We start from the raw sequence: 10,792 nt of genomic DNA, 5'->3' as shown, positions 1-10,792 counted from the left end.
CAACTAGATAGGCTAATAATAAAATAATACAAAAATTTAATAAGTTTTTTAAATAAAAAATATAAAAAGCCTAATAAAATAGTTTGATATACTAAAAAAATATAGTAAAATCATTAAATCGTTTGAAACAACCCACCACCTGACTCCCTTACAATTTTTGCATGGGGTATGTGGTGGCAATTTTATTTATTTATTTTTAAATTCATAAAAGATCATAGCAGGGAGTGTGAAATGACATAGCACCCCGTTGTGAAATATAAATTGAAGAGTTAGCTCAAAGTGGATTTCTTGAATTGTGCACAAAGAATTTTCCATTAAAAATAGACGGTCAAATAAATAAATGAATAATTGTGCTCCTTGGCTAGCCGAAGCAATTTCAAGGGTGGTGAGTCACTGAGTATGAAGCTGCGTATTTTACATTTTACTTGTTATTCAGGCACTACATAGAGAGGTAGAAAGTATTATTACTTGAAAATTTAGACTTTTCCACTTTATGGTATCGTAGTGCATTTTCTAGGAGTGTCACATTGATGTTGACGTCTTTTTGTTTAGGTACATGTTAACCCTTAAAAGTGATTATTACGGTGTCTAAAAATATTTATTTAATTTATTAAAAAAATTAAAAATTAATATTTAATTTTAAAAATATAAAAATAATTATTCAAAATTTATTATAAAAAATAAATAAAATAAAAATTAAACATCAAATTATGAGTATCATAAAATTCACCAAACTTAAATGTGAAAAGCCATGAGACGTCCTTTTTAGATAAGCGTTGATAATTAGTAGTGCGCATTGGTTTCAGTTATGATATGAAAGGTCAAAAAGATTTGAGACGAATCACCATTTTCTTTTGACGTGTATAAACAATAAGGAAAACAAAAACTACCTAGTAGTAACATGATCTCTTTCCGAACATCACTGTCTGTCTTCCTTTTTTTTTTTTCCCGGTCAAGGAGAGAACATCACTAATTCTATTTATAATGAGTACAAGAATTGAAGACGCTGGGAAGAAAGTGAACTTTACCACTAATGATTTTACTTCTGTTAAGGTTGTGGGATGATGTTTGTTGTGTCAAAATTTGTCCAAAGGAGCTCAGCGCTTGCTTTGGTTGGTGTTAGTATTACCATTTCCCAACAGTACTTGATTGTCTATGGAAAGGCCAAAGATTTACGATTCGCTCAAGCATACTTTTCGAGAAATAGCCGGAGAATCCTGCTGGTGTTGCTGGTGGAGGAAAGTCTTCTTCAGGCATTGCAAACGGGCGAATCATCTTCTCCATTGTTTCTAATGTGAGATACGAACCTGTTCCCTGCAGCCTCTCCGGACCCATTATAGGCAGTGTGTGCTCCTGACGCAACGAAGTAGCCTCACAATCATTATTCTGCCAAGTATTTTAACACAACACATGTCAGTTACTGGATAAAATCAGTTCACATTGTAGTATTCAATGATCTTCCTCATGTATAACAAGTTATTGATCGGAGACTTGCTATCATATCAAGTACCAACAAATAGAAATAAGGAAATTGCAAGGAGCGGGATAAAATATTAAAGAAGCTTTTGGAATACTAGGATGTTAGTAGTTAAGGCCTTTTGAATAACACTACTCACTTCTTTTTGGTGACTAGACAAGAAAGAACCGAACCAAACAAGACTACTAATTTGATAGGAAGCTCTAGGAAAAAGATATCCATAAGGATCTTGAGCTTAATGGACATTGATTGAACCAGATTCCAGTACTACTTGTCCAAACATAGTAAAGAGTAATAGCAAGTGAGCAGCTCTAGTTTTCTTGTGCGAAATATACTTAATTTGATATGACTACCTCCAAGGGGGATAAATCAGCACCACGGCTGAAGGTCAGCTCTATGCGGTACCTTTTTGGATCTTCTAATGCCACCTGTGGTTTAAAAGTCAAGGTTCAGTAAATACATAGATAAATATGTAAATTATGCATGCATTAACTCCAGTGATCCAGTTGTAATTGTCAAATTATTATTACTGCTAATGCTGAAATTATTGTATCTTTTAATTGGATAACTAGTAAAGTCATGTTTGGCAATATATTTGTTGCCTTTAACATCTCATGTGCATTGGGCGATTTCATATAATTATTCTAGATAACTCATTTGCAGTCAGCTGGGTTCCAGAGTGAACCATCATGTACATAGTTTAGTGGAACACTTAATCTAATGCCCAGCAAGTAAAACAGAAACAGATTAGAAATGCTAAACACAAACGGCCAAGATGATCTACCTCTGTGTTTTCAAACATTCTCAGAACAATCTGACTCATATAATCAAGCTCCCTTGTTTCACTTAGCCGCACTAGAGCATTATGGCAGACAAGAGACTCTTCTCCTTGAAGAGATTCATCCAAATTACAAAACCGAAGTACATTCATAAGTGAATGGATATGTGATTCCTGTCAACAATAAAGGCACAAGAAAGAGTACGGAAATTATTTGGGAGCAATTTTTGTGCAAATGGGCACATCATTTCTTATTAGTCCGTTTGGATGCATATTAGTATTTTGTAGGTCTACTTCTGCTTGAAATTTCAATACAATATGACAATTAAAACCAATTTCTATATAGAAGCTGTGTTATATTTGTTCTGTAAAAGTAGTGAACAACATTCGGTACATCAATACATATATACAACATACTATGAACCAAATACCTTCATTACAATGGATGTATAAAACAAGGGCTTCATATGAAACAAGATTAAGAATAATGGAAACAACAAAATTTTATAACAGTAAACTATCTATGGTAAATTGATGTATATTGCGACCATATAATAAAGGAAGAAGAATTGCTAGATATACAAGTGAAAATATACAATTGCACAAGCCAAAGATGAATTCGCCAAAATCTTAAGCTTTAAGCCTTTGAGCTTAGAAGGTGACCCTAGTATTATTTTGTTATATATCAGGCATGCATCCTTGCACAGTCCTTTGAACTTTAAGCCTGTCCAATGCAAAAAGCCCATTTTATCTTGTACTTAAATTTTAATTTATTATGGGGATTTGGGCATTGAGGAACGATTATACATATACAGCAAGCTATTAGGTGGAAACCTAAAATTGATTGTAGATATACAACGAATGTGGTAAGGGCCAATTTTTTCTAGACAAAAGGTCACACTTATAAATCTTATTCGATATAATTGATCAGCGTATTCATCTCGATATATTTTTATAAGTAGAATTGAAGAAGTTCTAAATGCAATATAATTAAGCATATTGTTTACAAACATGATGAGATTTGGTATAAAATAATGACTGATTTTTGTTGATAACATGAAAAATGGCTTTACTTTTAACAAACTATCCTGGGCCAATATGATGAAAGTAATTTGGAATTTCAAAGGAGTTCTTGGTAAAATTTCAAAGAGTGGCTTTTGGGCTTTTGAATATATACATAATGAATTTAGATAACTAGTTAAGTTGTTCCTCAAAATAGAGAGGGAAGGGAGAAAATTTATCTTATGAGAGTTTTATGAGATGATAAACAACTCACTGATGTAAAGTATAGGCGTGTCCGCACGTGACGCTCAGGTGTCCTCACATTTGCATACCTGGCAGAAAATAAAACGATTAGAATACAGCATGAAAATGCACAAAATCATAGGAGGACCAGATATTAACTTTGGATCCAAACGATATTTGGTTTGTTCATCATCATCATCTTGATCTATGGGTGTTTCATTCATGGACAAAGTGTTGGAAGTGGTGGATCTTCGCGCTTCATCGTTCCTGTGATGAAGTTTTGACTTGGCCTCTGCATCTTCCTTTTCAGTTTTCATGCTTAATGTGTGATCATCTTGGTTTTTCTTTAGCTCAGCAACACTAATGGCTTCCTCTCGAGTGTTCCTCAGATCAATTAAAAGTTTTCCCAATAACCGACGAGCTATCTGGATGGAAACAGTAGGCATAAATATATCAACTACATCAAACCAAAGTAAAACTCATAAGAAGTCTTTAACAACTTCCAAAGTAAAATTCATAAGTCATTGGCTTTAGAAGCTGCCTATGAAGTTGTGATGTGAAGATCAGACAACGATTTATATTGCATCACATATTAATATCCTGTTCTTCACTAAAGAACAAAGCATATTAATGCTGATTTTTTTTCCTGTGCATCAGAAGATCCAAAGAAGGGCATCTGTTACTAGTCATGTATGGACTATAGTTGTAACAGAATGAGCAGGATTATCATTAAGAGGTTGATGTAAAAATTATCACTAATTGTAATAAAATAGAGTATACTTGTAAAAAAAAGGAGCAGAATTATCCTCTATAGTTCATTTTGAAGATAAATGTAGAGGACATAGATTGATATTTGTGGGTTGGACTTATACAACTCTTCTACTTGGCTTCTTCAAAAAATAAAAATAAAAAATAAAAATGCCTCTCGTACTTTGCTTTTATTTTCAGAATAAACAGAGAAACAAGATGAATAACATTAGACATTCCTTAAACCTAAATTTCCCTAGCAATGTAGCAAGAAAAATTAAAATAACCACTTAAAAATTTATGTGAAATATATAACCTGGGAGATTCCTTATACAAAAGTTTACCTTTGAACCAATTTTCAGCTTTTGCTCTGGATTAATTCCATATTCATTTGGAATTACACCATCAGCAAGTGCCTGCAAATAGATCAGTAGAGGAATTAGCAAAGCAAAGAGAGTTGAACTCATCAGCTGAAATTGATACACAAGCAATTCTCATAGCCTTTTCCTATTATATATGACCTGCTAGATAGATTACACCACCTTATTGCATCCTATTGTAAACCATGTTAATAAACAAGAAATTTGAATTTAAGGACAAAGGATGGATCATTACACATATATAGCATGTCAATCATGTGCTTACATCATATAAAATCCTACACTATTCTTTAAAATGCACCATACACTTTGGAGGAGCCAAATCTATCAATTTGCATAAAATACATCTATGTACCTGAGCAACTTTGAAAAGCTCATCCAGTCCTTCTAGATTAAGATGGGCATTGTGCAACAGATCATATCTGTAACACATAAGCCAACATTAACTTACTACCAGAGAAGTGTAATAATAACTACATACTTAAATGGAGCCTTCAATCTATTGTTGATGCTCATAATGCTGCATTCTGTCACTAGTCACTACTTATTTTTCCTGAGTTGGTTTACATTCTAACATCGGTTCAAGACAATACAAGAAATTCATTCAATTTTATTTGGATGTTGTCGGTGACTTTTGATAGAGCACAGAGGCATTGATTTACTAAGAATTGCTGTCATTAAACGTGAAAATCATATGCCTTGATTTGTGTTAGCTATTTTTACATCACTTTTGTCATATATACATATCCCAAATTAGTTCTCTAGTACAAATGATATCATCCAAGAACATGGAGGGTGAAAATGAAAGAAAAGATGGTTTGATACTATTATAGACATAAGGAACAGATTATACCCTAAGTTCCATTCATATGAAGAAATCTATAAACAAGCACCAAGGAAATGAAAGCCATGACAATAACCCTACTATTTATATTGATAAGAATTTTAGCAAACACTCATGATCTACGTCCACAATTGCAATGTTGCAAAATAATTGTAGAGTTGGACATGAGCCTATTTTTTGTCTGGATAAAAGGAAATACGGAGATAGATACTAAATTAGCATAAAAACATAAAATACGAGGGTACTCACTTGCATGAATCATAAACATCTGGAATCTGAGTAATATCAAAGCGCCTGTGCAAGTATAAACAATAATAAGTGGAGTTTATAACTAGCATACTCCTTCTTGCAAGAGGACATTTAAAAGTGTGGTTTATCCAATCCCACCTAACCATGTACTAACATGCAAGGTCAAATGCCATTGCTGTGAAGCATCTTACCCGGAAATTTAAACTATTAAATAAAGGCATCTAATAATTTATATCTACAGTATTAATGAAAGTAAACCAGAAATATTTCAGAGCATTTTAATTAATGAAGGGACAGTTACAAGTTCCACATAATATCTCTTTTTTTTCTTTCTTTTTTTCTCCCCTTTTTTTTTTTCAGTTGTACAACATTGCTACAAGAAATGAAAAAAGCATACTAGACTATTATAGATAAAAGGAGAAAAAAATTGATGAGATAATTTAATAGTGGATGCAATTAAGAGTATTTTCATCTATAGAAAACAGAAGATATATATAAAATCAAATGTGACATCTTTTGGTATGTATGTAAACAACATTTGAATGGCAATCCATGTTTAACAGTGAATTGCTAATATCAGAAATCAAAGACATATACATCTGAGAGACAAGAATAAATCGATAAGGAAAATGCTTACTCCTTGCGTTCATTATACAACTCCCTTTCAAGCTTGTTCCACCGAGCATACATCAGTAGAAACCCCTCACTTCCACAAGGTAATCCAGCAGCTATACGATCAACATCCATATTTGTCTTGCCAAGAGCCGTTGCTTGGTCATAAGGAGTGTTTACATCATATAATCTTCTTTCTGCAAGTTTCTTATCTTCATCTTTTGCAAGTAGTCTTACTTGTTCAGTAACTTTCCTAGTCAACTTCACCTGTTTGTTATATATGCAAGGGCAAAACATTAATAATCATTACCACTTAGCTATTTTTCTAGAGTAGTTTTTAATTGCATTTCCACAAGAATATTTTTACAAGGAAGAAATTCAAGCATTAACTTCTTCTGAGAACAAGATCCTTGATAAATAGATTATAAAAGTACCCAACTTATTTTTTCTCAATTAGAGGAAGGAACTGAATAAGTTTGAACAAAAATAAATAAATAAATAAATATTTCTCAAGAGGATAGTGGGTACTCTTGCTGCACGGACTGAACAATCATTTCTCTCAAGAGGAGACCATGTTGAAGGTCAGAGAAGGAGACAGACATAAGAATTCCATGGGTTTTGCTAAACAGCGGAGACCGGTTTATATACAATGAAAAGCAAATCTGTACATATTACATGATATGAACAATTAACTACTTTATCCTAATGGATCCTATGAGATTCAGAGATTGTAACTATTCCTACAATATCCTAACACATCCACAGATATTCTAACAATGTTAATTACCAAAAAACTACCAAACACTGTAACAGGATATATTGAGTAACTGAATTTCTGTTAGCTCTCATCCTACTTATAACAATTTTTCAGAGGAGGCTTGTGGGGAAAGTTGCATCAAGGGTAGAATAGTAGATTAGGTATTTGGCATATGAGTTAGTTATCCTAATCAAGCTGGCAGAGTTAGTTTCTCAAGTCATAACTCTCCTAATCTAGTTACAGAGTTTCCTAGCTCACTCTATTATCGCCCCTAAGGTCCTGCAAATCTCTCAAGTCATAACTTCGCTTTTGGAACTGCTTTGCTCAATAGGTCTGCAGGTTGCTGGTCAGTGGGAATGTGAGCACTAAAAGCTTCCCTTCCATTATCCTTTCTCTCACAAAGAATAGACTCAATTCCATGTGCTTGGTTCTATTGTGAAGGACTGGGTTGTCAGAGTAAACCACTACTCTAGATAAGCCTAAATAAGTTCAGCTGTAAGGTCTACCATGCTGCAATATTCTGCCTCAGTATTGGACCTTGCAACTGTGGTTTGCTTTCTATGAAGTATCTATATCCATCATCGAACAAGGGCTGGGACCCAAAGATCAGTGAAACAAGCTTTATAAGGGGTAAGCATAACAATGATGAAATGAAATAAAGAAAGCATGCTATAAGAATCAGATATCCTTAATTCAGAAGGTGCATTTCAGCCTCCCATCCAAATAACAAGAGAAAAGTTTATGCACCATGGCACTATTATATTTATAAAACCTTACCAACTTCGGAAGTAATTCTGATGCATTGGGTGGCAATCCAGCACCATCAACTGTCCAAGGAAATTCAGCTGATTCATCACTATCAGCTGTATTCGTACCCGAGGTAATAAGATCATACAACCGAGCCTACAAAAGTTTATTTAAGCCAATAAATAAAATAAAATGTCACCCTGTGAAACAAAACACTTTAGAAACCAAATATTAGTAGTTTAGAAATTTCTATTTGAAACCTGCAGAATGGTCCCTTGTTTATTAGTTACTTTACAAGTAAACTTACATGAGACAAAGATCCAATGTTGGTCAACAGTATAAATGAAAAATTCTGTGTTAGAAATTTTCTTAGTTGTGTGAGATTGGCAGCCACAAATGTCTAGATGTAGAAAGTGGAACATATAACTCAGCATAGAGATTACAAACCTTGGCTGCTTCCATTTCAATACTGGCATTTTCAAGCCCATCCAACATGGAGGAGTCCTTGCTAACAAGTGAAACCTGTAATAAAAATTACCATTTCAGGGAAACATAGCAACACAAAAACCACAGCACATTTTCTTCAAGGGGGAAAAACACAAACCAGGATTGGTGTTAGTTGCCCTTCTAGGTCAAGAAGACCTTTGGCAAATGCAGCGGCAGACATCTGTTTAAAGAAGCCATGTAAAAAATGACTCATGATGGCAAAGGACCCATCAGGAAAATTAGAAAGTAAGTCTAGACATCAAATACAAAGAAATAACTAAAAGATGCAAGATATGGTTGGGTGGCGTGGTGAGTGCAACATATGGCATACCTGGACACGACCCTCATCAGAGCTGTAAATCTTAAGATCATGACGGTATGTACTATGAAGGCGAAGCAATCCCGTACCTTCACCTGCAATTTGAAACCAAAAAATGATTTTCCTTCATTATACATAGTAGAAACCACTGTAAAGTCAACAATGAATGAGATAAAAATGCAAGACCATGTATGAAATTAATATTACATTGACTAAAATAAGATGAGCATAAATACCATAATTTTTCATTACAAACATATTATGTTGGTATTGGTCTTAAGCAAGTGTGCACATACCACACAACCTATTCCGAAATTTGGAAAACTGAATGATAAGGACCCTTTGCAGAATTCACATGTACCATACCATAATCAAGCAACTTTTGACTAGGTAGAATCAGCTATAAAGATCAAATAATGCTAATGGACTAAATATGATCATTTCCAAGACCATCAGCATACTCCTGACCATTTGGGATCGGATTTAATTATATAAATTCGTGAAGCTTTGTATTTTACTTATGGAAAAGTTATGGATATGTTTAAATGAGTATGTTCTCTCTTTCACCATCATTGCCATCATAGCCGCCATCAACATGGCAGCCGCCACCATCATCATATGTACACACATATGGAGGGATTGATTGATACTAGCATAAGATTGCAAATGTCAAGTCTTGCAAACTTGATGCTTTAAACATCTAGTATTGGGCATGAGGGAGATAATTTTAATTCCCACATTGCTTAACGGTAAAGCCAAGGTAGTATTTATAAACACCTGATCAATTCTATCCTGTTCAACTGACTTTCGAGGTTAGTTAGATCTATGATGCTATAAGGATGACACAATTTCATGGGCTTGATGTGTGGACAATACAATACTCTCTCTTGGATGATGGGAACAACTAGCGTTGAATATTACACCACTCAGTCATAAAGACTATGATACCATGACATGAACTGTCTTTTTTTATTTTTTTTTTAAGTGAGTAGAGGCCTAAAAATGGTTCCAAGTAACACTAACAAGTACAATCGGTTTGTCAGAATAGAAGTTCTAAAGTGCTCTAAAAAAAATTAGTGCTGTTAAAGGAATGTTTTAGTATTCTTCTAAAAAAAATTAGTGCTGTTAAAGGAATGTTTTAGTATTCTTTTTCTAATTTTTTAAACTGAGTTAGAGGCTTAAAAAATGTTTCTTAGTTCCCAAGTACAATTGGTTAGTCACAATAGAATTCTAAAATGCTCTAAGAAAAAGTCAGCGCTGTTAAAGGAATGTTTTATTATGCTTTTTTTCTAATATTTTCAACTGAGTTAGAGGCTTAAAAATGGTTCTAAGTTAACAAGTACAATCAGTTAGCCACAATAGAAGTTCTAAAGTGCTTTAAGAAAAAATCAGCGCTGTTAAAGGCATGTGTTTATTATACTTACATGTTTTCCGATGGAAAAAGAAATTTTATTACGCTTACATGTTAAATGTATGACAAACAGAATTATAAAGCAGGGGTTTTGAAAGATGCTTGTTTACAAAGCAAAAAATAATACTAACATGTAGAGAATAAAGACAAGTTGTCTTAGAAAAACCAATTCACAAAATTAGCAAAGCTAATCTGTGCAGTTGCTTCTGACCAAGAGTTCGCTATAACAGGAGAAAGACATTGCTGACTAGCAGAATATAAAGCTGGAGGACTGAATTGTTGTCACTAGTTATTTTCTATATGGACCATAGAAGGGGGGTTATATTCTCAAATGGGACGATGAAGTGATTTGCAAAAATATTGGGTGTACCTGCAAATCGTGATTCGTGATATTGTTTCCTGGAAAACCACTATTTGTGATATCTGATTTAGGAAAATCACTAATAACTGACATGCAAACATTGATGCACATATATTTCTTGACATGTTTCTGAGAAATTGCTATTATTGATTTCTTGCCTCCCAAAGTCGATTTTTCCCATCCTATATTTATCAAAAATCCAACATTTCATTTTACGGAAATATGCCAGGGCCCATATTCGAAATGTTGAGCTGAATTTTGTAATATTTAGTTAAGAAAAAGATATTTGAATTTTACCTGGATACATTTTGTTTCGGAAATATCTTCCAAGTTCTTCAGCCTGTAACAAAGTAATTAAATAAATTACAGAACTGGGAAA

At 33.6% G+C, this 10,792-nt stretch overlaps 1 protein-coding gene across 5 annotated transcripts in view; it reads right to left on the bottom strand.

Moving 5' to 3' along the window:
• The window catches only part of LOC107621444 (inositol hexakisphosphate and diphosphoinositol-pentakisphosphate kinase VIP2-like), a 16,384-nt gene continuing 6,404 nt past the window's right edge, over positions 813-10,792 (bottom strand). For all 5 annotated transcript variants that reach the window (XM_021114970.1, XM_021114971.1, XM_021114973.1 and 2 more), the window contains 14 exons: positions 10,711-10,753; positions 8,654-8,736; positions 8,441-8,503; positions 8,284-8,358; positions 7,867-7,992; positions 6,358-6,599; positions 5,721-5,765; positions 4,983-5,049; positions 4,592-4,663; positions 3,660-3,925; positions 3,532-3,589; positions 2,262-2,429; positions 1,831-1,905; positions 813-1,386 (listed from right to left, as the gene is read on the bottom strand). In XM_021114970.1, the coding sequence (XP_020970629.1) occupies positions 1,126-1,386; positions 1,831-1,905; positions 2,262-2,429; positions 3,532-3,589; positions 3,660-3,925; positions 4,592-4,663; positions 4,983-5,049; positions 5,721-5,765; positions 6,358-6,599; positions 7,867-7,992; positions 8,284-8,358; positions 8,441-8,503; positions 8,654-8,736; positions 10,711-10,753 (1,644 nt within the window). In that variant the 3' untranslated portion in view covers positions 813-1,125. The remainder of the gene's footprint in view (positions 1,387-1,830; positions 1,906-2,261; positions 2,430-3,531; positions 3,590-3,659; positions 3,926-4,591; positions 4,664-4,982; positions 5,050-5,720; positions 5,766-6,357; positions 6,600-7,866; positions 7,993-8,283; positions 8,359-8,440; positions 8,504-8,653; positions 8,737-10,710; positions 10,754-10,792) is intronic.

Source organism: Arachis ipaensis, chromosome B10, assembly GCF_000816755.2.
Source record: "Arachis ipaensis cultivar K30076 chromosome B10, Araip1.1, whole genome shotgun sequence".
Classification (NCBI taxonomy): domain Eukaryota; kingdom Viridiplantae; phylum Streptophyta; class Magnoliopsida; order Fabales; family Fabaceae; genus Arachis; species Arachis ipaensis.
Note: the sequence above shows the minus strand (reverse complement) of the source record. Positions and strands in the feature narration are given on the sequence as shown.